The 25894-nt window shown below is 42.1% G+C and overlaps 1 protein-coding gene across 1 annotated transcript in view; it reads left to right on the top strand.

Moving 5' to 3' along the window:
- The window catches only part of LOC117882099 (calcium-activated chloride channel regulator 1-like), a 50337-nt gene that overhangs the window by 3156 nt on the left and 21287 nt on the right, over positions 1–25894 (top strand). Inside the window, exons 4-7 of the mRNA XM_034780080.1 lie at positions 688–794; positions 2289–2519; positions 3095–3365; positions 4415–4579. Coding sequence (XP_034635971.1) covers positions 688–794; positions 2289–2519; positions 3095–3365; positions 4415–4579 — 774 coding nt within the window. The remainder of the gene's footprint in view (positions 1–687; positions 795–2288; positions 2520–3094; positions 3366–4414; positions 4580–25894) is intronic.

Raw genomic sequence — 25894 nt, 5'->3', positions numbered from 1 at the left:
CACCATTTTCTGATCACAGAATCTTTAGTGTTAAGCGATTGATGTGTGAGCCAGAAAGAACCCAGCTGGTCTTTCAGAGCCCAGTCTCAGCGGGCAGGGCTCACGGTTTGAAATAAAGGGACAGATTTCCAAAGACACTGCGCACCAGAAGTTCCCATTGGCATTATGGGTGCTCAGAACAAATGAAAAAGAGGCCCAAACGTTATATTTGTAAACGTAGTAGATTTGATCTGAGTCACCGAGAAGCAATAATCTTGGAATTCCACCATGTCATTTTTACAGAGGCGTTTTTCAGAGTGGAATTGCACTTTACAGGTCCATGGCTCAGAGTCCAGACTTACCAAGAACAGCCTATGAGTGGGCACTGTACTTGATAAAGTGCTACTGGTGACAATTCTAGTCAGACTAAGCTAGGTGGAGTTAAAATGTGAACAGATGAGATCATTTCCCAGGTCAGACTTGCTTTCTGCGGGAACTCTCTGGGTGTTTGTATTAACTGATTTCCCACCACCCAGCGGTTCCAACCTGCACTGCCCCATGAATAAAGGATAATAAGGGACCAACATTTAATTTATCAAATTAACACTGTGCTCTATAGCAACAACCAAACTAGCATAAGGCACATAACAAAAACCTACTTTTTTACAGTAAATGACTATTCTGATTATTTTAACAATCACATTTCAGAAGGCTTCAAGTTTTATGCCACAGATACAGTTGATTCCAATGGCCTAATTGATGCATTCAGTGGAATTTCATCAGGAAGTGGAAATATTTCTGAACAGTCTATTCAGGTCTGAGTTTCAAATTTTATTTATTTTTTTCACATTAATAATCAGTAACTGGTCAATTAAGAGTAATTTTAGTAGTCTGTAATCTTAACTATTGCACTGCCAGTGACTTATTTTAAAATATAAACTGATATGTGGTTAGAAACAAAAAGACATGTGTTAAAAATTGGAAGTCATATCCACTGAAGAAAATAGAACAGAACAAACTCTTGCAAATCAAGTGCAGAAGTATAATTAGGAAAGCCATAAAGAATGTGAAGAGCAGCTAGCAAGAGAGACAAAAAATAAAGCATTTTTTTTAATTTGAGGTATACATATCTTTTGAGCCTCTATCTTATTGTTTTTTAAAAGTTTACATGCAATTTGAAGGCATTTCAATCCTCTGACTGTTCCTTTTAATTTCCATTTAACCTCCTCATTTTTGTTTAGTTCCCATTTTTTAAATTAAATGCTGCTGTGGTGGGTATCTTTGGTATTTCCCCCCCTACAAGAATGTTAAATTTAATTACAGTATTGGTGCTATTGCCAGGTGGTTCAGCTATATTCACCTCTTGGACCAGATCCTGTGAACCACTTATGACTAATTAAAGACATGCATCTCCCTTTGTGGGTTCCTGGACTAGCTGCTACAAAAAGAAATCATTAATGATATCTGAACACCTGACTCTCAAATGTCCATCCAGATGCTCTTTGAAATAGTGTTTCAGTATCTAGTTTCCCATTTTTATTCTAAACAGAAATTTATTTTATTAAAAGGTACTTTTCTAATTGTAGTTTTTCTAATCCATGAAACAGAAGTGAGCACTATAAAATTTATATTGGTAGCTTATCAGTAAATTCTGGTGGCCCACATATGCAATACCAATGTTGGTAAAGGAAATCTTGTTTCTCTTCTTGCTGTGTTTTATCATTTCTGTCTGTGTCTCTCATTGATTTTCTGTTGTTCCTACCTGTGGTTGTATGGCTCTCTCATTGTGCTGTCTTTCTAGAAACAGCCTGAGAGCGGAAGAGGAAATTTAGCACTAATCTCCTGCACAGACGTCATTTGATAGTTAGGTGGATAGACCACAAAGAGCAGTGGCAGGAGACCCTTGGTTACTATATTTTCACATTCTTAAGCAATTGTGCATTACAGAAAATTTGTTCAGGGTTTCATCATTCCACTCCCTTCAATGGCTAGTCCACGTGGCCCTTGCCCTCTGGCTAGTTCTCCATGTGTGGAGGCACAGTGGCAGGAGGCTTCTGCCTCCTTTGCACAACCCTGAGCTCTGCACAGAACAGCAGAGACCTGCTCAGGGTGGTGCCAGCATTAATCCTCTTCTTTCCCCTCTTCCAGCAGTGGGCCAGTTGTCCACCAGCCACTCAAGATGCCCTCTAAATAAATAAAATATTGATTTGTTCTCCCCTTTAAGAAGAAAATGAACCACTCTGAAATTACTGGTATTTTAAGTGTTTATCTGATAACTAGCCATAAAACATATTTTATTTGTCTAATAGCTTGAAAGTACAGCTCAGAGTGTCGCAGTCAAGCAGTGGATGAATGGTACAGTGACTGTAGATAGCACTGTGGGAAAGGACACCTTCTTTGTAGTTACGTGGGATCGAAGCACATCTCCACCAGACATTTTACTGCGGGACCCCAAAGGAAAAGAATATAGAACGTCAAACTTCACAGTTAGTGATCTAAACCTCCAAACAGCTCGACTGAATATAGCAGGCACTGCAGAGGTAAAGCCTAAACTTTGTTTTATTATCTAAACATGTTAACATTTTCATAGACTAAAATGCACCTTCTCTTTTTAGAAGTTATAAACACATATTCCTAATGAACCAATTTTATCCTTGGTGTAACTCCACTGACTTGCAATGGAAGTTGGGTATCTAACTGTTGTTTGTGCTCCTCCTAATTTTTTATTATGCTCTATACACATCCCAAGTATACAAGGCTGCCAGACAAAACATTGAATTCTGGGGAAGTTAAAGTTGAGAGTACATATCTATAATATACAGGTTCCAGTCCTTCCAAGAATGTGATAATTCTCAAACATCCACCACTAAAACTGAGCAAATTCAGATATAAGGTTAAATTTGAAAGAAACCAAACATTTGAGAGCACGAAGAATCATAAGTAAGGTACCAAAATTACCTTACCTGTGGTCCTCTAGCAATACCCTAACTGCCCTTTGTGCCTTGGAAAATCTCCCCTAAACTAAGATAATAATTAACTAAGGGAAACACAAAGCTGCCCTTAAACTAATGAAGCCTTATATTATATTTTTATACTCCATATACTTGGTTTGCAGGTGGGGGATTGGTTACATTGGATTCAAAATAACCACACAGAATCTCAAGTCATATCAATGATAGTAACATCTCGAGCCGCATCTTTGGCTGTGCCTCCAGTGACTGTGAAAGCCCGCATGAACAAGGATACAAACAACTTCCCTAATCCAATGGTGATTTATGCAGAAGCTAGTCAAGGATCTTTGCCTGTTCTTGGTGCAACTGTGATGGCCACTGTTGAACAAGAGACTGGATCTGCAGTGGAGCTCAGACTCCTTGATGATGGTTCCGGTAATCTGATTACTTCCCTTACATTTTTGCCTACCCATTTTGTGGTATGTATTTTAGAATGTCTCTGCACGTTGCTTCCAAACTTATCACTAAGGGTTCAGTCGTGCCTATGCCATGAGCACAGATCAAGGGGCAGGAAGTGGAGGGAGATGGTTACTCTGATCTCCCCCACTGCTTCAGGATGAGAATAAACTGCACTGGGTCTAAACTGGTGCAGCATGTATGGCCTGACATGCTGGTGCACTTACACTGTTGGTTGTGTTAGGAAGGAGGAGAGAGAGAAACTGCACCCAAGAAGAAGGGAGTGTCGTGGTTGTGCAGAGCCTTCTCCCTCTCCTGTGCTGTTACCCCTGATGCAAATAGCCAGCACAGGGACAGAAGGGGGTCCATTGACTGTGGGTCTGATTCAACCCTATTCACTGTTTGAACTTATGTATATTTTACACACTGGTCTGCCCTGCAGAGGGGATGCAGGTGGCAGAACAGGAGAGCAAGAGTCTGTTTTTATAGCTTGTCACATGCTATGTAGGCAGTATAGCTATGTTAAAAATATCTCCTTCGAAAGTATGAATTACATAGATTATTATTCTCCTTTTCCAATCTACTGTGCCTACAGAGGTGATGTGATTCAAACGCACAGTTCTGTTGTTCTCCAACTTCTCCATTATCTGAACCATGTCATGCAAACTGTAGACCCTTTCCTCCCCACATTCCAGCATTGCTTCAATCTCAAACCAAGAAGGGCTCCACAGATCAGACCAGTATGGTGAACTACTAAGAAGTCGTTGAGAACTACTGGCCTATTGGTTACTATTGGAAACAACAGTAAATACACAGTAACATGTTTTAATGCTATATTGTAATATGTAATGAGCTCATGTCCCCACAATGGGACCGATCCTGTTTTCACCTAAGTCCATATCAAAGCTCTTCTTGATTTCAATAGAAGGAGTAGGCCCTATGTGTTTCTGAACTGAACAGCACAAAATGCCCTTGCTTAACAAAGGTACCTTGTTTGGATGGTTAATTATTACTATTTGTTTGTCTAGGTGCTGATATTATGAAGAATGATGGAATCTATTCAAAGTACTTTACCTCTTTCAAGGGAAATGGTAGATACAACTTTAAAGTGCATATCCAGGGGAGAAATCAGACTGTCAGACTTGGCCGCAGGCAGAGCCGAGCCTTGTATGTTCCAGGCTACATAGAAAATGGTAAGGAACATTCATGAAATAGAAAATACTCTCTCTCTCTCTCTCTCTCTCTCTCTCTCTGTAAAAATATGGGTGAATGGGAGATCATTTAGCGTCACAAAAAGGTTTTTAACCTTAACGTTTGTTACGTGTATCTTTTCCACTATTGTTTATACTTTTAGAAAACAGTCGCTGGAACCACAGTATTTTTGCTATATATGAGCACTGGGTATAAATTTGTATGTTTCACTGGGACTTAAAAATGAGGTTTCAGGGAATCAGTTTCAAAGTTATGAAAGTTTAAAGTTATCAGTTTAATGCATCCACATTTCTTCTGTTCTTCTGTTGAGTTTTCTGGACACATTGTTCAGGACTCTTTCCACTAGGCATGTGTGTGCTAAAGCTTCTCAGTTCTAGAAAGCAAAGGTATGAATGCTGCTATTAAGATTGTACTGCTTAAGCCTTATCAATCAGTTAATGATACTTTTTCAATGAGTCTGTTACGAGTGTGTTGTGACTTCATATATTTTTTCCTCTTTCCCTTATTTTTGCATTTCTATTTTGATGTAAAATCCCCAGGGAAATTATGTACAAAAATACAATTAATTCATCGTTAAAATATGGCTTTATTCTGAAGTGTCTTTGTAAAATTAGTATTGTGGAATTCTACACTTGTGTCTCAATCGCTCCAGAACAAATTTGTGCTAGTTAGAGGTTAGCAACACAGCTGTTCTAACTCCCAGCCCTGCACACTCAGCTTAGGTTCTGAATATTAAGTTGTGTTCTTTCTGGTTTGTGCATTGTCTCCATAATCTGCAGCCCAAATGCCATACTCACTTACATCTATACAACGCTATGGCCATCAGTGGGATTGTACAGGGGACGTATTTTGAAGAGAATATTTGAACAGTTGGCCCTGCAGATGAAACTTGGTTTGGGGAAAAATAGTAACTGACTTTTTGTCATTTAATCTGATTCTAGGTACATAGAGTGGCAGCTCTACTGAGTAAGGACCACTCTCTAAGATTGAGCTGTAAGGCACCAAAAACCTCAGGAAGTTCCAACAGTTAAGATTTGTACCTCACTGTTCACTTGGCTACATTGCAGAACATAGTATTTCCTATGCCTGTTTTCCTTTTTAAATATAAACCTTAATGTTATTTTGCCATTACCAAAAAGACCCAGACAAATTGTGCAACATGACTATAAAAAATATGGTGGTAGAAAACTTAGGTTTTGGAATGTCTTGACTTTTGACTGCCTGATTTCTCAACCTTAATGGTGGATCAATGTTAGTTTTTACATTTCATATCCTCTCTTTCTTGCACGTGTGTACACAGACAGAATTTTCTGTATTTCTGGAAACTTAGAATATACTGAATTTAAAAAGTCTACGTAAAAATGTGTCCAACTTAAACCCAAAAAAGTAAGGAAATGCCTCCGAAGTTGTAATTCTGTTGCTGCCTAGGAAGGAATGGGTGAAAGTTACCTTATCACAACCACTTCCCACTGACACCTGCTCAATACCTTAATCATCCTACCTGATAATAGGCACTGTTGCTACTTTCAACTGACCCCGAAATCTGGTTTGCTTTTGGGGTCTGCCTTAGTTTTGTGCAAGGATACAGGATCCTGAAGTTCACTTTGTTTTCTGTCTGAGCTGCACTAATTTTTGCACTATGTTTGAATAAACCAAAGAAAAAAAGTAGATTAAACAAGAAGGAATGCTAGATAAAAAGAAAGTGTGTTATGAGTTTTGTAATGTTCAAATAGCATGAGCATTTTTTTTTCTTTTGGGGCAGGTGACATCAAAATGAATGCACCGAGACCTGAAGTTAGTGATGATGAAATTCAAGCAAAGCTAGGAAGTTTCAACAGAGTTGCATCAGGAGGTTCTTTTGTAGTGAAGAATGTGCCTTCAGGAGAAACTACTGATGTGTTCCCACCCTGTAAAATTGTTGATCTTGAGGCTCAGTATGAAAAAGATAAAATTCACTTGTCTTGGACAGCTCCCGGGAATGACTTGGATGAGGGACAAGGTAAGGTGAAGTTTTGTTTTAGTCAGCTGGAAGTGATGCAGTATTGTCAGTTATTTGAAATTACATATGATGAGCCTGCCAAGCAGAGGACAAGAGTTGTATCTTTCCCATTGTTATGCTTAAACAAAGCATACAAAATCTTTTATAGGGGAGAAGGCAACACGCCGCATTTATTGAGCATACAGTGGTTAGCATATGCTTTTCACATACACACACACACACACATCATGCACGCAGTCCTGCCAGTCAATGTTTATAGTTACCAGTCCAGAGCCTGGATCAATCTAGTGGCCAGATAGATTGGTCACAGAGGGGAGCCAGGCTCTGTTGGTTGCGATCTGATGCTCCTGGAGTAGTGGCAAGATGAACCCAAAGTCCCATGGCAAAGCACCCTGTTCTTGTAGTCTTTTTTCTCTGTTGAAGTCAATGGATTTTGCTTTGTCAGTTTATGATCTGTTACTCCTTAATTGGTGTTATCTTTTGATGTAAACATTCCAATACACCTCCAAGAGGGTCATCCTGTCCTGGTTTCGATTTAATCAATTGTCCTGTCCTTAGGGGTGCCAGTTTCCACCTCACAGTCGTCAATCTGCCCTTCCTCAATCATGGATTTGTTTGATGGTTCTCTGGCGTCAATAAGTCTCGATAAGTGTCTTTGCTCCACCTTTCTTGAACCATCTGTTTAACAATGGCCTTCACACCTTACCTTTTCCTGATGCATGCATTCCTCATTCACACAAACAATCTTTTACAGAGACCTTTGAGAATACAAACAGCAGTATTTTATATCGAGCAAAAAGACATTGTAAATTAAACCTTGCTAAGTTTTATAACCAAAACAAATCACATTGACGCCCAGGCCTTCAACGTTCCTCTAATCTACTTAACACAGACACAATAGAGGATCCTGACTCTTACTATCTAAACCTTAAAACAAAGAACTAAAAAGGGCCCAATTTGTAATGCATATGGGAAACAGAATTCCATAGACCCAGAGTGTCATTCCTTTCTACTATTCAAAAAGGGTGTCTGGCATGATGAATTCAAATCATACATTAATTCTCATAGTACATTTATAAAATCCTGCTCCTACACCATCTGCAAAATTTCACCATCATTATGGCCTGGCCTCCACTAGATCTTCTCTCTAAAATTTCCTAGTGTAAACCAGGCCTGTGTAACCCATAAATTACCTGGTCAATATGATATTAAAGTTAGTCCCTCTTAATCCTTCAAAAAATGTATGAGAAAAATGTAATATTCCCAAACCCTGAGACTTTTACAGCAGAAATGCAAAACTTTTATACAATCAGCCAATACTAGTTTACAAAGGCAAACGAATTAAATCAAAAACACACTCACCATTGACTCTTCCCCAGTTTAGCCCCTGTCTACACTGGAACTATACATAAATCAGGGGGCCCAGTTACACCATGGACCATCCAAGGCTTTAGTCCATTTATGGGGACACAGCCAGATCTCCTCTATAATACACATTTTAAATATGTTATAACCAGGTCCCGTGACTCTGTTATGTTACAGTCAGCACATCAGCACAAGTCACAGAGAGGTTAAGAGAGGCAACCTACAGTCACACGGACAGCAGCTTCAGATTAAAATTTTTACATATGCCTACAGCTTTTGGCAACCAGTTCATCAGGGAACAAACCAACAACTCCATTAAATCCCCAAAGCACTAGCCTAGGTTCTGATACGTGGCTACTTTGCACTTCTCATCTGGCTCAAAACAGCCTTATAGCTAGAGTAGCCAGCAATGGAAGAATAACCTCAGTTGGAAGGATTACTCCTCGGGGAATTCTGTGCATCTGCGAATGCACAGAATTCCTCTGTCTCACATATTTTTGTATTTTCCCACATAAAAAACATTTTGCCTAAGGAGTGCTTCAGTTCCACCTTATGTCCACCGGAGGCCGCTGTGTTGCCAAAACAGCCTGCCGCATTCATGCTGGCTGTTCATGAACCACAGTGCCCTCTGGTGGGCACAAGGAAGAACTGCAGCTGTTCTTAGGCAAAATGTATTTTATGCAGGAAAATACACAATTCTATGCCCAGTGCTGCAGAATTCCCCCAGGAATAAAGGTTCATCACCGCACCTTGCCCATGGATCCAGGTTAGGACAGAGTGGGGATAAGACACGGGTTCAGAATTGCTAGTGGTGGGACAGACTGGGGCATGGGCTGAGGAGCTAGTGGGGTGACAGCACTGGGACTGGGGAGGGGGGAAGGGGGCTGCGGAGACCCCTGGGGATGGGAGGGGTGCAGGAACAGGGGCAGATGAGCCTGGCTGAATGGGAGAGGCTTGGGGTCAGTGAGGGTCTGCATGGGGGAGGCTTCCCAACTCCCTAGCAATCTCATTCCCATCCAAAAAAAACCTTCTCCCCCCCCCTTCACTTCTAGGCTCCTTCCCTCTCCCTCAGCTCCTCCGTTGCCCCTGACTCCCCAAGCTTTTCCACTGCTTCTGACAGGTGCAGGAAATACAGTTCTGTGTTGTAATTTAAATGAATTACACAAAGTTCTGTATTAATAAGTCTAGTAAGGAATCTATTTGTCACAAAAAAAAAATACCAGAATCTTTCTTTTTTGGTCTGTCTTGTTACAGACATACTTGCTGACAGACATTCTAAAATAAATTGCCAAAATAGTTGAAACTGGTATGATTAGATTGTGTTATTTTGATAAATAAAATATGCAGAATTTTGCAGAATTTTCAAATAGTGTGTGCACAATTGTTAATTGTTTGGTGCAGAATTCCCCCCAGGAGCATCTAATAAAGATACAAAACTGTTCTACAAATCCTTGTGCTGTCCTTGCATTTACAGATAGTATAATAGGCATTACTAACACACTCTTACCTGAATACATCTCTTTTTCCAGCGGAAAGATACATAATAAAAATGAGTGAAAGTCTTCTGGACCTAAGAAACACCTTTGAGAATGCTATTTCTGTGAACACCTCTAGTCTGGTACCTAAACCTTCCGGCACCAAAGAATCATTTCAGTTTAAACCAGAAAATTTCACCATAGAAAATGACACCATAATCTACTTTGCAATACGTGCGGTTGATAATGCCTCCCTGACCTCAGAGGTGTCTACTATAGCACAAGTAGCTCTGGTTGTTACTCCAAAGGAATCCTCGCCTGATGGTGCATCTAATGATGATGCTATCAATGAAGGTATTAGTGTTTTAACAATAGTGTTAATAGTAGCTGGGTGTGTAGCAGCTCTGTTAATAGCTGTAAGTATAACTGTTTGCATTTTACACAAGAAAAATAGAAGGGGATTCGATGAGATCAGAATGTAATAGAACTAATTTTAAGATGAAAGCTCAGTAGGAATCTATCCTAATTTGTTCTGTTTGTGATTTTTAAATTATATAAGCGAAGACTTAATTTTGTAATACAGTTGAAAATTAAGTGAATTGACTTTAAAATAGATGTGCATTTATGTGTATTTCTGTTCTGCTTTCAATGACTTTATGCTGTGTTACAGTACATGTACATAGACAAATTACTGAGTTTAAAAGCATGTACTCAGTAGCGTAAGACACGAGTATAAATGACAATCTAGAGTATAATTTAATTCTAATCTTGCAAGATTTTTGCAACTTTAGGTATTCTGTGCTTATTAACAAAAAGTAGCAAAAACGATGTCTTTCTATTTTTGTTTTCCAGTTGCTTAGCTATCAGGAATGTGAGATTTTATAAAAAACATTTGATAGATCTGTAATCTGTCATTTGTATACATCCCTTTCACATCCTTTCAGTTATGTACAGTGAGTAGGAAACAAAAATATATACCTCTGTTGGCCCTGAGCCTGCAAATGCTTACGTACGTGCACGACTCTACTCATGGGAGGAGAGTTATGCAGGTGTTTACCTGTTATCAGGATCAGGGCCGTACAGTATCCACAAATGAGCATATGGAAAACACTTTCTTCCTGATATAATCACCAATCACACGTGCAACCTTCCAATTCTAAACTATTAACAAAAGAACAAAAGCAAAATAGTAGAAGAGAAGACAATACATGCCAAATGAGCAGGAATGCCACCTATCACAGCATACGATAGAAGCAACTCCATGTGGCACCAAGGAGGAAAAGCTATTCAAAAAATGGCTTTTCACTCATTTTTCCTATTTCCTGCAAGCCCAACTTGCAACATCATGCTGTGTGATGTGACACTGCAGAAATGGTAAAGGATCATCCATTCTATGGGTAATGAAAACATCCATAGTTACATTAGATGGGGTGAAATTATTTTATAAGGGAGGGGCTAGAGAGGAACTTTTCCATGGGTTAATTATTCCATAACTGTCCATGTGACACACTGTTTTTCTTTTTGTTCACCACTTTTACAAAACTATGATAAATCTTGTACAAACTATGCTTTGTGAGGTATCATCTGAAAACTCATAATTCGCTGAGCATTATTGTTCTGGTAAAATATATGTGGCAACATTGTATGTAAAGTCATAAGATTCTATGTATGATGTTACTAAGGGATATTCCAAGTCTGGGAAAGCAGCCCAGCCCAGTTCCTCGGAGACAAAAGGCAAACAGAAGCCTCAGCCAGGTGTCAACACAATCAAAAGGACTATCAACGGGGTAAGTGGCTGGCATGAAGAAGGGCGGGAGTAAGAACTGTACATCTTGGTAATGGCACAGCTGGGGGTTCCCATGTAAACAGACTGGCTTCACCTGAACCCCAGATGAAGATGATTCTCGAAGAGGAGGAAAAGATATAAAAATGAGGAACAGAGGCCCTAAATCACCTCTCTCCCCTCACGGCATCAACAACAGTTGAAAGACAAAAGAAGCATCATTGAATTGGGGGAGTGCTCCTGTCTGAAGGAATCCAGCCAGACTGCTGTAACCATATGGTGAGAGAAACCTTTTGCTTTAAATTCATTTAGTTTAAGTTAGGTATTAGTTTGCATTTATCTTTTATTTCTTTGTAACCAATTCTGACTTTTCTGCCTCATTATTTGTAATAACTTAAAATCTATCTTTCCGTAGTTAATAAACTTGTTTTATCTAAACCGTGGATGTCTGGATTGAAGTGTTTGAGAAACTTAATTTGAGATAGCAGTGTTTGTGCATATCCTTTTCTATTTATGAAATGATGGACTTTCTATAAGCTTGTAAAGTACAGAAGGAAAGAGCTGGCCAGTATAAGATGTACATTTCTGGGGACAAGTCTGGGACTGGGAATTCACTGGTGTCACTCTGCAATACAATTCAGGAGTGGCTGGCTAGAAGCACTCATATAATTCAGCTGGGAGTGAGGTTGAATGCTAGAGTCTGTGTATAAACAGGCCAGGGTAGTTGTTCGCACAGTGAAGCAGTGTAAAAGGCACCCCAATGGGAGTGTTGAGTAGCTGTGTATCCTCAACTGTCCGGATTGTACCCTGGGGAATGTCACAGTCCATTTTTGGGATTCTTACTGCTTCCACTGAAGTATATTTAGCAATGTAGACGTATTGGCTAACATGGGTATGATTTTGTATAAATTAATTAACTGACAGCTCAAGGTAGTTACCACATTTGGCCTATGCCTTGAACAAACATTTGGGGAATGTCCATGCTTGCTTTTACCAACATATTAACTACAAATCACTAGTGAAAACAAACCGTGTCTGAGAGAGGTATCTGGGATCAGATGGACCATGGGTCTCATTGGTTAGTGCAGTTTCTATGTTTCCCAGATGATTTTTTTATAACATGAAGTGAAAGTCAGAAATTGAATTTAACAGTTGCTCTTCTACATGTAAAGGCACTATGATTTCCCAGTTTAGTTTTGTAAATTATAAATATTGTTCTACAGACATCCCGGTCCTAGTTCTCCTGTTCGTAGAGTTCTTGTCTATTAGTTTCATGCTTTGGTTATTCTGACATCTAGTGGATCTTCATAATACACATACAAAATGCTTCCAATTATGTTTCCAAAATCAAACATTTACCCAATAGACCAAACAGGGTGCTCTGATCAACAGTCAAAGATAGATCCACATTTTATCTACCAGTTCTCATTGCTTTTCTTTTTCTTCTTTATATTGCACAAGTGCCTCAAGGACCGAACTGCAATTTGGGCTTCTTTGGATACCGTTCACACACATTGTAAGTGACAATCTTACCTCAAAGATCTCACAGGCCATGTGGTGTAGTGAGTCACTTTAGGGTTGCCAATTTTGGTTGGATGTACTCCTGGAGGTATCATCACATGACATAATCTTTAATTAAAAATTAATCTTTAATTCCTGGAGACTCACAGACAATCCTGGAGGGTTGGCAACCCTAATTACCTCCAACACATCTGTAGAGGAGGCATCCATAATTTGGCTGCTTATGTTTCCTGAGTGGAAGAGGAGAGGTTGTTAACAGTGGGCCTGATTCCCTGACTTCAATGAGCTTTGATTCAGGCTCAGTGTTGGCAGTGCTGTATGTTCCAAAGGACATGTGGGTGAGGCCATTGTCACAACCCAATTGCCCCCCCCCCCCCACAGGGAGTCCCCTGGGAAGGCAGATCAGCACTGTATATTGCTAACGCTGTTGCAAGCATCGCAAAGCATTTTGGGGAGGGTTAAAGGTGTGTAAGTGAAGAGTGGAAGGTTTTTCCGTAGGTCACAAAAGGCCAGAATGGAGGGGGAGAAAAAAAAGAAAAAAGCAGAGAACGAGTTAACTCAACACTGCAATTAACAAGCTCAGTCCCAAGACCAGCTGCTACCCGCCAAGACAGAAGTGGGGGGAGGAGTCCAACCCTCCCGACCAGCTGTGAAAAAAGAAGAACTAAGTGAGACACAGAGCTGCAAAAACAACAGCAAGACCAGTGAAAGCCAAGACCAAAAAAAAAAAAAAAACCCCAAAAACAGTCTCTGGAGCCAGGATGTTTTGAAAAAGGAAAAGAGACCGTAGCAAGCCTGTTTGGACTACTACAAAGAGCACCAGGAATGAAACCACCCCAAAGACTTGGCCAGTCTGGGTAGTGCGGGTGTGAGTATGAAAGTGGGTTAGGGTCTGGGGACATTAACGCTTCCTTTCTTCCCCTGAGTGACATGGGAACAGTCCCAGCACTCGCTGCTGTTATTTTATTATTTTATCAATAAAGCTTTAAAATCTAGACACTTGATGTGTTTCGTCATCTCCTCCCTAAACGACCCTGTGGTGTCAGCCTGATCAACTGACGCTCCAGGCAGATTGGTAACGAAAATCTGTCACACCATGACTGCCCACCAGTACTGCTGCACACCAGTTAGCAGTGGTTAGCTACAAGGGCATCTCAGGATGGAGTGAAAGATACACATTTTGTATAGAAGTAGAAAGTGCTCCTAAGCATGGTCCCTGCACACCCTTGTAATAATAATAATTAATTAATGAATACTCAGCTCTTGTATAATGCATTTCATCCGTAGATGTCAAAGCACTTCTGGAGGCTTCACAGTCCTACCACACCCTGCCCCAGGAAAGGGAACAGTAGAGGTAGGTCCGCCAGGCTATCTAGAGAGGCCACAGGGAAGCAGCCATTCAGAGAGAGGCTGCAGGGAGCAGCCAATAATAGTTCAGCAGGCTCCTAAAAAGAGGAGGTGCTGGCCAGAGCAGATTAGTTGCTGGTTACATCTAGAAAAGCAAGGTTGGTGCTCCTGGCCGGCTGCAGTGCTGGACAGGTCAATGCTGGCTGGATCCAGAAAAGCAAGGAAGGTACCCGGGCTAAGGAAGAAGAGGCCTCTGGAAACATAGCAAGTAGTTAAAGGGAAGCAGTAGGCTGGTGCTACTTATAGGGTCCCCCCACCAGCCACTAGGGAAGTGGCTTAAGCCCTGAGTAAGGGAGCAGCTCACAGAGGGAGCTGAAGACCTGGAAGAGTCAGTAATTGTTGAACTTTGTTACCCATAGAAGCAGGGTTGTGAGTTGTATGCAGGGGCGGCTCTAGCTTTTTTGCCTCTCCAAGCATGGCAGGCAGGCGGCTTTCGGCAGCTTGCCTGCGGGAGGTCCCCGGTCCCGCAGATTTGGCAGCATGCCTGCAGGAGGTCCGCCAGTCCCGCGGCTTCGGCGTACCCGCCACCAAATTGCCGCCAAATCTGCAGGACCGGCGGACCTCCCGCAGGTGCGCCGCCGAAGGCTGCCTGACTGCCGCCCTCGCAGGGACCGGCAGGGCGCCCCCTGCGGCTTGCCACCCCAGGCACGCGCTTGGAGCACTGGTGTCTGGAGCCGTTGCTGGTTGTATGGGCCTGTGGTTGTGTTGTAAGCTCCTAAGGGCAAGAAACTTGAGCCTGATTCTCCAGTGCCTTGCATCTGGTGAAATCGTTTGCATGTATGTGAAGTAGATGTAAAACGTCATCATTCTGCTTTAGTACCATTCACACCCATTATGCATTTGCTTTGCACTGATTTAAATGGCTGTGCAAGGTGCAAGGCAGTGACAAATTAGTCTCTTTGTATTTTGTGAAGTGATGTGTGCCTCTGTGCTACACCATATATATTATAAAGAAAAGGTTTTCTGTGGACAGTTGGTCACTTCATGGTTTTATGACATTTCTATATATTGAAAGGTGATTTATGCATTTTCTTTTGTACAATTATCTAGCATTTACAGCTATGATGAATCTAACCCCAGTTACATCACCACTTATTTAATTTACTCACTGCTGTCATCTTCAGAGCTAAGGCCTCAGTCACAATCCAGCTGATGTCAGAGGGACTCCATGTGGGAATAAGGGAATTCCTTGTGGGAATTCTCCATGCTTGAGAATTGTTTGCAGACGTGTTTCCTGTTTTCAGGTTTTCCTCTGGACCTTTCTTTACTTATTTCCCTGTCTTCCCCACCCCACCCCCCCAGTGCTCCTTATTGAGGTAAGCTGTTGCTTCAGAAATGACACTGAACTTCTTGCTTCTGCAGTGTGTGGCAGTTGAATCCTTTTCAACAATTTCAAAGCACAATTTGATAGTGACAGTGACGATGAAATGCTAAGGGAGATTAGAGAGGCTATCAAAATAAAGAACTCAATAATAGTGGGGGATTTCAATTATCCCCATATTGATTGGGTACATGTCACCTCAGGATGAAATGCAGAGACAAAATTTCTCGATACTTTAAATGACTGTTTCTTGGAGCAGCTGGTCCAGGAACTCACAAGGGGAGAGGCAATTCTCAATTTAGTCCTGAGTGGAGCACAGGATTTGGTCTAAGAGGTAACTATAACAGGATCGCTTGGAAATAGTGACCATAATATAATAACATTTAACATTCCTGTGGTGGGAAGAACACCTCAACAGCCCAACTGCATAGACTGCATAGACTGTCGGTCCTTCATCAATTGAGACTGAGCCGATCACAACACGTCTTCCAATTTTCTCTCGCTCTGGCCATCCTTCGCCATGCTTGCCCATATCTCCTTGTTAGGAAACCATCCCATCTCTTTGGAGGCTGACCGCATGGCTGTTTCAGTTCTCGCAGATACCACTCAGATATAGCTGCGGTCCATCTGTTGTCACTGAGTCAGGCCACATGTCCTGCCCACCACATTTTGCTGAGCCTGCTTTCAACAACAACGTCTCGCACTCCAGACTGCTGCCTAATATTTCATTGGGGATGAATCACGGAGCGAAATGTCCAAAAATGTTCATTCCATCGCCCTGTGTGTGACAGACAGTTGATGTTCTTCAATCTTTGTCAGCGACCATGTTTCGCTGCCATATAACATTGCTGGAAGCATGGTCAAGTTGAAAAGATTTGCACAAGTTGTTTTGCTGATCTTTCCTTGGAGGATGTCCTTGATGTCATTGAATATGCACCATCCAGATTTTTTTCTGTATGCCACTTCGCCTTTCTGATCATGGCGCACGTTGACTTCTTGGCCCAAATAAACGTATTTATCAACCTCTTGGATCTGCTCTCCTCCAAGAGTTATTTGGGTTCTTGGCAGAACATGTGATCTCATCTATTTCGTTTTCAACTGATTCATTTTTAATCTGACTTGACTACTTTTCACGTTCAGTTCTTTAAGCACTCTCTCAAGCTGGGATGTATTTTTGGCTATCAGCACTATATCATATGCGAACCTGAGATGGTTTAGCCGCTCACCATTAATATTAATGCCACCTTTCAAATCTGCTCGTTGAAAAACCAATTCAAGACAGGCTGTGAATAATTTTGGTGAAACTGTATCTCCTTGTTTCACACCTTTTTCTATGGGGATTCGGAGGGGAGTATCAAACAGCAATATGTCCATGCTGCAGCCAGAGTTCTCTTTCTTTAGTAATGTGATATATTTCACGCAGATGCCCTGTCCTGAAAGAGCTTCAAGAACGGCGTTAGTCTCTAAGCTGTCAAACGCCTTCTCGTAGTCCATGAAGGCAATGCACAAAGGGAGTTTATATTCCCTTGAACACTCTTGTAGGTAGTTTAGAGTGAAGAGGTGGTCTATCGTGCAATAATTCCTTCAAAAGCCAGCCTGCTCTCTAGGTTTCTGTTCATTCAGGTTTCGCGATAGTCAATTTGTTATTATTTTAGTGAACAATTTATAGATATGCGAAAGCAGGCAGATTGGGAAATAGTTCTTTAGATTTTCTTGATCACCTTTCTTATGCAACAGGATGGATTTGGACTCTTTCCAACTGGACGGTATCTTCTGGATTTTCAGGTAGCGGCTGAACCTTTGTGCCAGAACCTTAAGCACTTCTGCTGTCAGACCATCCTTATCTTGAGCCTTCCCCTCTTTCATTTGATGGACTGCATGAAGGATTTCGCTAATGAGAACCGGGAGTAAGTGTTCATCGGTTTGTTGAAGTGATGGCATTGCGACGTTTATATGGGATGCAAACAGCTGGGTATAGAAATCCCTGCAGATTGCCTCCATCTCTGTTCAATCGGTTACTGATTCTCAGTCCCTGTTCTTCAAAGCCGATAATGACCTGTACAACGTCAGTTCCCATTTGCATATTTTGAGACTTTTACGATCTTCAGCTTCCTTTAGGAGCTGTTCAGTTTGAAATTTCTTGAAGTCTTCCTTCAACTTCATTCATATAAGCTTGCAGAGAAGGGAGTACTCAAGTCTGTCGCTACCATTTCTTTTAATTTACCTCCTCTTCTCCAATAAAGTCTTTGTATTCTCCGAGATTCTTCCGCTAGCTCTTCTAGGTCTTTCACGTTCAGCTGATTTCACACACCATTTCAGTCTCTTACTGAAGTTCTCATAATCATCATTGCAGTCATCCAGGAGGCTCCAATCTTCCCTAGAAATGTTTTCCTTCAGGATTGCCTCATCGAAAGCTACCAGTTGGTGCCTTCTGTTCACCATACACAGCACCTTTTTCTCCACCTTCACGGTAAACATGAGTCTAGCTCTCAGTAGATGATGATCGCTACCGATATTAAATGATGGCACTACTGAGATATCCTGCACAATGCGTCGTCTATTGATCAGAAAGTAATCGATTTCATTTTTTGTCTTCACGTTTGGTGCGATCCATGTCCATCTTCTGTTGGCCTTCTTTTGGAACCAGGTGTTACCAATGAACATTCTCCTCATCTCTGCCAATATAGCTAGTCATTTTCCTCATGTGTTTTATTCTCCAATACCGTACCCTCATATGAACCTTTCGCCCTCTTTCCCTCTTCCAACCTTGGCGTTAAAATCTCCCATCACAATTGTATATGTGGAACTCTGAACGAGGGTTTCCTTCAGTTTCTGATAGAATCCTTCCACATCATCATCTTTGCATGCACTTGTGGGAGCACATATCCGGATGATTTTGAGGGTACTATTTCAGTTCAATTGGAGGTAAAGCACCTCAATACGCGATGACTTCAAATGGCATGAGACAATTTTTGAAGACCATCCCTTGTTTATGATGAATCCGACTCCTCCAACTGACCTCATGCCTTCTCCTTTTCCTAAAATGACCGTGCTTCTGTCCCTCCAGCTGACCTCCATTTCCTTCTTTCGTCATGTTTTGCAAACACCCAGCACATCTCAGGCTGGTTTTGCCTTTTCCTCCATGAGATGGTTTATTGATTCCTCCCTCATCAGTTTTCTGCAGTTATAAGTGCACACTGAGAGAGTTGTCCGGTTTCCTTTTGGTGATCTAGCACCTGAGATTCTTTTGCAGCCTCTCGCCGTTCAAATACCTCACTGCTTCACTGCCTCCGGAGTGGGGATCGAGGGATGTGCTGAGAAGTGAGGTTTTCCACGTTGTTCTAGCCATTATTGTTCTAGCCATTGTTTTCAGCCATTCACTGGCTGGGCTGTCAGTGACATGTTTACCTCCTCAACTTAGCTAGCTTACAGCCTCAGAAAGAGGAACTATACTCTCCTCCACAAAGGAAGCAACCCCCTCGCTGGGCTGACACCTTGATAGCATGGTTAGACCTGCTGGAGAATGCACTCTGCTACCATCGCTGTCAAACAGCCAGGGTCACTGCTGCGCCACGTTGAGGCGTCAAGGTAGGATTTGCAGCAGTGGCATTTAATTTCAGAAAGGGGAACTATGCAAAAATGAGGAGGTTAGTTAAACAGAAATTAAAAGGTACAGTGACTAGAGTGAAATCCCTGCAAGCAGCATGGACACTTTTCAAAGACACCATAATAGAGGCCCAACTTAAATGTATACCCCAAATTAAAAAACACAGTAAAAGAACTAAAAAAGAGCCACCGTGGCTTAACAACCATGTAAAAGAAGCAGTGAGAGATAAAAAGGCATCTTTTAAAAAGTGGAAGTCAAAATCCTAGTGATAAATAGAAAGGAGCATAAACCCTGCCAAATTAAGTGTAAAAATGTAATAAGAAATGCCAAAAAGGAGTTTGAAGAACAGCTAGCCAACAACTCAAAAGGTAATAACAAAATCTTTTTAAGTATATCAGAATCAGGAAGCCTGCTAAACAACCAGTGGAACCCCAGGACGATCGAAATGCAAAAGGAGCACTTAAAGATGATAAAGTCATTCCGGAGAAACTAAATGAATTATTTGCTTCAGTCTTCACGGCTGAGGATGTTAGGGAGATTCCCAAACCTAAGCCATCTTTTGTAGGTGACAAATCTGAGGAATTGTCACAGAATGGGTGTCATTAGAGGAGATTTGGGAATTAATTGATAAACTTAATAGTAACAAGTCACTGGGACCAGATGGCATTCACCCAAGAGTTCTGAAAGAACTCAAATGTGAAATTGCAGAACTATTAACTATGGTTTGTAACCCGTCCTTTAAATCGGCTTCTGTGCTGAATGACTGGAAGATAGCCAATGTAATGCCAATTTTTAAAAAAGGCTCTAGAGGTAATCTTGGCAATTACAGACCAGTAAGTCTAAAGTCAGTACCGGGAAAATAAGTTGAAACAATAGTAAAGAATAAAATTGTCAGACACATAGAAGAACATAACTTGTTGGGCAAAAGTCAACATGGTTTCTGTAAAGGGAAATCATGTCTTAATAATCTATTAGAGTTCTTTGAATGGGTCAACAAACATGTGGACAAGGGGGATCCAGTGGACATAGTGTACTTAGATTTCCAGAAAGCCTTTGACAAGATCCCTTACCAAAGGCTCTTACGTAAATTAAGTTGTCATGGGATAAGAGGGAAGCTCCTTTCATGGATTGAGAACTGGTTAAAAGACAGGGAACAGAGGGTAGGAATAAATGGTAAATTTTCAGAATGGAGAGGGGTAACTAGTGGTGTTCCCCAAGGGTCAGTCCTAGGACCAATTCTATTCAACTTATTCATAAATGATCTGGAGAAAGGGGTAAACAGTGAGGTGGCAAAGTTTGCAGATGATACTAAACTGCTCAAGATAGTTAATACCAAAGCAGACTGAGAAGAACTTCAAAAAGATCTCACAAAACTAAGTGATTGGGCAACAAAATGGCAAATGAAATTTAATGTGGATAAATGTAAAGTAACGCACATTGGAAAACATAACCCCAACTATACATACAATATGATGGGGGCTAATTTAGCTACAACTAATCAGGAAAGAGATCTTGGGAGTCACTGTGAATAGTTCTCTGAAGTCGTCCACGCAGTGTGCAGCGGCAGTCAAAAAAGCAAACAGGATGTTAGGAATCATTCAAAAAGGGATAGAGAATAAGACAGAGAATATCTTATTGCCCTTATATAAATCCATGGTACACCCACATCTTGAATACTGTGTACAGATGTGGTCTCCTCATCTCAAAAAAGATATACCGGCATTAGAAAAAGTTCAGAAAAGGGCAACTAAAATGATTAGGGGTTTGGAATGGGTCCCATATGAGGAGAGATTAAAGAGGCTAGGACTTTTCAGCTTGGAAAAGAAGAGACTAAGGGGGGATATGATAGAGGTACATAAAATCATGAGTGGTGTGGAGAAAGTGAATAAGGAAATGTTATTTATCTGTTCTCATAATATAAGAACTAGGGGCCACCAAATTAAATTAATGGGCAGCAGTTTTAAAACAAATAAAAGGAAGTTCTTCTTCACACAGCACACAGTCAACCTGTAGAACTCCTTGCCTGAGGAGGTTCTGAAAGCTAGGACTATAACCAGGTTTAAAAGAGAACTAGATAAATTCATGGAGGTGAAGTCCATTAATGGCCACTAGCCAGGATGAGTAAGGAATGGTGTCCCTAGCCTCTGTTTGTCAGAGGATGGAGATGGATGGCAGGAGAGAGATCACTTGATCATTACCTGTTAGGTTCACCCCCTCTGGAGCACCTGGCATTGGCCCTGTTGGTAGACAGGATACTGGGCTGAATGGAACTTTGGTCTGACCCAGTATGGCCGTTCTTATGTTAATTTCTGAGAGGCGCCTAGGAAGAGTAAAGATTTTAATGTGAGTGGTGCTCTTGCTTTGCCATCTGTTATATGCAGTATATTCGACTACAATTACTACTGAATCATACACACATTTGGCTTTCTGATATCTGCGCTGATTTTAATGGTGTATAGCCAGGGGAACAAATGTGCTTTGGGCTGTCTTTTGCTGATGTGCATGGCCTTCCAGAACAGGTTGTAACTAGGGTTATATTTGGTTCATAGTTCACATCAAGTCATCATCTGCCAACAGCAAAGTGCAGCTAATAATTAACAAGGATTCCCATAAATATTTGTCACCGCAAATGCGAGTGTATTATGAGTGTATATTACGAGTGTATATGTGCTTACAGGAAGATAGTGTGTGGGAAGTAGGAATCTATCTTTTTCTCATAACCAGTCAAGAAAGAGAAACTCCAAATTAGCTAACAAACTTTGATTACCCGTGCTTTAATGGAAATGGGTATACTTAGTTAATGAAAAATGTGTTAGGTATAACTGATAGTGTAGCACAGGAGTTTTTTGAAGAGTTGGTTGTGGATGAAGATTTAAATGGAGGTAATCTGGGAAATTTCTTGAAAAATATCTATTCCAAGGCAAAATGTATGTTCTTTGTGAGGCCCGAGAAAAGTTATCTCCAAAAGTGATGGGTTAGCCGTATACAAAAAGGAAGTAAGCGCCATCATATACAGAAAAATCATCCCAAGTTTTTGGCAGAATTTTAATAAAGACCTCTCAGGAGCTCCCTCCAGTTGCACAACCATGCCTGCCTATTGAAAGCATAATACTTGCATCGTTGTCTTTTAAAGGAGCATTGTGGTTTCATTCTGTGGCCTTTTTCTTACGGTGGTCTGACTTTGGCTAACTTAGCTTTAATGATATAGTTGTATAATCATCCATGCTGGGAAGCAATAGGCCCAGGAAATAAAAATCCCTTAACTCTCCCAGGCTAAGAAATCAGCTGCTCTCTGAGTCAGTATCCCTCAGGGTGATAAGCAAGGATTCTAGTTTCCAATTGCATTTATCACAGCCCAATGGCCCCCTCCCTCAGGGAGTCACCGGGGAAGGCAGATCAACACTGTATGCAGCTAACGCTGTTGAAAGCATCACAAAGCATTTTGGGGAGAGTCAAAGGTGTGTGAGTGGGGAATAGAAGATTCCTTTGCAGGAGTACGAGAGGCCAAGAATAGCGGGGAAGAAGGAAAAAAGCAGAGAACGGGTTAACTCGGCACTTTAGCTAGCTCCGTGTGAAGATAAGACGCTGGCCCTGGCCCAAGGTCATGGGCTCGACGAGAAATCTACAGACGAGAAATGTACAGCTGCCCAGTCATAAGAAGAGAGGAGAACTAAGTGAGCAGAGCTGGAAAGATAGCAGCAAAAACAGAGCGAATGAAACGGCAACGGTGAAGGCCAACAGAAGGGATAACAAATTCTCCAGAGCCAGTGTGTTTTGGGAAGCCAAGAAGGCCACAGCAAGCCGATTGGGACTGGTACAATGAGCACCAGGCACAGAGGGCCCTGGACGACAACACCCCCAAAGGAACCCAGGACTTAAAAACCCTCCCGAGAGTTGGAGCAATTTGGAGATTACAGTGGATTCCCCAGATGACCTGGGCCCAGGGCAAGAACTCCCATCCGCCCCTCCCCCTCTTCTTCTTACATTACACCCAGGCCTGGCCAGTCTTGGGTAGTGCATATGTGAGTATGAAAGTGGGTGAAGGCTTGGAGCATTAATGTTTTCTTTCTTCCTCTGAGTAACGTGGGAGCGTTCCCAGCACTCTCTGATGTATTTTATTAATAAAGCTTTAAAATTTAAACACTTGGTGTGTTACGTCATCCCCTTCCCAAACGATCCTGTGGCCCAGCTGATCAACTGTGGCCCAGGCAGATTGGTAACGAAAATCTGTCACACATTCTCTTGGTCACTTTATAAACAGCCTGGACAAAATTATTCTCTGATTTTGTACAGCACCAAAGTCAATGGAGTTGCATGGATTATAAGTCAGAGCAAAATTTTCCCTTGTCGTTGCCTTTGAGTTTCCTTCTAACAATGAAGAACTAACTAATGCAGTAATTTCTTTCTGCTAATTCTGTTGTTTTGTATGTCTAGAGTCAGACATTCTCAAGAATGATGGTGTCTATTCCAGGTACATCTATTCTTTCTCTGAAAATGGCAGATGCAACGTGAAAGTATGTGTTCAACGAGCTAACAAGGCTGTCAGACCACACCCCACAGTGCCATGGAGTCATTCTATCTATATACCCGGTTACATAGAACAATGGTCTCGCACCCCATCAGTAAAAAAATGTTGAGCACCATCCCCAATATATGTATATTTATTTATGTGTAAATTATATAAATGTACTACTGTACTAATATATTATGTACATTACAAAACATACACAAAAAATAGAAATTAAAGAAGGATGAAATAAAGATGAAATAAACAATATTTTTAAAATAATTTTTATTTTATTTATTAACAGCAGAAAAAACCTTTTTGCTCTCACAAAAAATTATTATTATTAATAATAATATTTTTAGTAAGAGCAATGTGACTGAATATGCTTCATTATTTCTGAAAATCTTGGTTTATCACTTTGTGATATAGCGATTCGAAGGTCTGAATTAGGGTTAGGGTGCGGGAGGGCGCTGAGGATGGGGGTGCAGGGTCTGGGAGGGAGTTAAGGTGTGGAAGGGAGCTCAGAGTTGGGGTGCAGGGTCTGGGAGCGAGTTAGGGTGTGGGAGGGCGCTCAGGGTGGGGATGTGAGGTCTGGCAGGGAGTTAGGGTGTGGAAAGGCGCTCAGGGTGAGGATGCGGGAGGAGGCTCAGGGGTGGGGCAGGCAGGAGGTGCAGAGCACTTACCCGAGGCAGCGCCTGTTTGGTGCAGGGGGTGTGCAGGTGGCTCTGCGCAGCGCAGCACCACTTCCATGGCCACGATTCTGGGAGCCACCATTTTGGGAGCTGCCCCCATCAGGCAGGGCCACCCGGAATGCAGGGGCTTTATGGGCTGCAGGGCCCTGGGCTAAGGGAGCCCCGGGGCCCTGGCCTGCAGGAGGAGCAGGGGCAGCCGCGCAGCCAGCAGCCAGAGAGAAGCGGCATTTTCCCCGTCAAAGAGCCCCTTCTCTCCGGCTGGCTTTGAAGGGGAAAGCACCGCTTCTTTCCGGCTGCTGGCTGCCCCACTCCTCCATGGGCCAGAGGACTCAGACCTGCATTCCGGGTGGCCCTGCCTGGCTGGGGGGGTGGGGGTGGGGGCAGCTTCCCTGCTCCCTCCCGCCCTCCCTCTCAGAAAGTCCTATGCACTACCAAACAGCTGTTTGGCGGCGGGGGGAGCCCTGGGAGGGAGGAAGGAAGGGAGAGGAGGCGAAGAAGAGGACGTTATAAGGGAGCATTGCACAACTTTAAACGAGGATGTTAAGTGAGGAGTTTCTGTACCTTGCAGGGCTGGCTCCAGGCACCAGGGTAGGAAGCACGTGCCTGGGATGGCACACTGTAAGGGGCGGCATTCCAGCCAATCTTAGGGCAGCGCTCCTCCAACCACCCTTTTTTTTTTCCCCCCCAGCAGCGCTCCTCCTGCCATGCTGCCCTTTTGCTCCAGCGGCGCTCCTCCTGCCACACACCCCCCAATGGATCATCTTGCGCACCCCACTTTGGAGACCACTGACATAGAAGATGGTAAGATGGAGTAATACGGGGTGAGGCATGTAAAACAGACTCCATTGTGAATACCCTGGAATAAATAACTGCATCACATTCTCTCAAACACTGTTAAAGGGCATTAAAGCATTGCTGTCTTTGCTAAGAGATCTTCATAAGTATAAGGATCTGCCCAGCTGGATGATGATAGTTTTGGATGCTTTTCAGAAATTGTTTTAACTAAATTCTGCCCTTTCTACACAGGAACAAAAAAGGGGTCGTTAAATCAATGTTTAAAGTATGTTTAAAGCCATTATTTCCTAGAACACTACTTTTGTGATGTGGATGGGACTTTAGAGGGAATAAATCCACACAGATTTATGTTTTGCCTGTGAAAAAAGAAGATATGGGAGGTTCTCCTGCCTCTACTTCTGTAAAGTGCCATGTACCCCAATGGCACTGCAGAATCATAGTCAATCATCTTACATTCAGGGCCGGCTCTAGGTTTTTTGCTGCCCCAAGCAAAAAAATTTTTGGCTGCCCCCCACCCCAGCTCTGGGCTCTCCCCCTCCCCTCGCCCTCAACTGCATCCTACTGCTGCCCCAGCCCTGGGTCACTGGTAACTTGCTCCCAGGGCAGGTCATTCAGTGGGAATTTTGGATGTGCACAGAACACAGACAGGATTGGTTCCAGAACTGCAGTAAAGTGGAACAATTTTCAGCTTGTGTGACTGGAGGATATCTGGATGCATATTATAAGACTGTCCTACATAAATAAGGAAAAGTTGAGGTGCCTCTATTATTCTTTTGTTCCATTCTTTGTTTCTATGGGGAATGCACTATCACGGTCTTCCTTTT

Source organism: Trachemys scripta, chromosome 8 (genome assembly GCF_013100865.1).
Source record: "Trachemys scripta elegans isolate TJP31775 chromosome 8, CAS_Tse_1.0, whole genome shotgun sequence".
NCBI lineage: Eukaryota > Metazoa > Chordata > Testudines > Emydidae > Trachemys > Trachemys scripta.
This window is presented reverse-complemented; position numbering and strand designations above follow the sequence as displayed.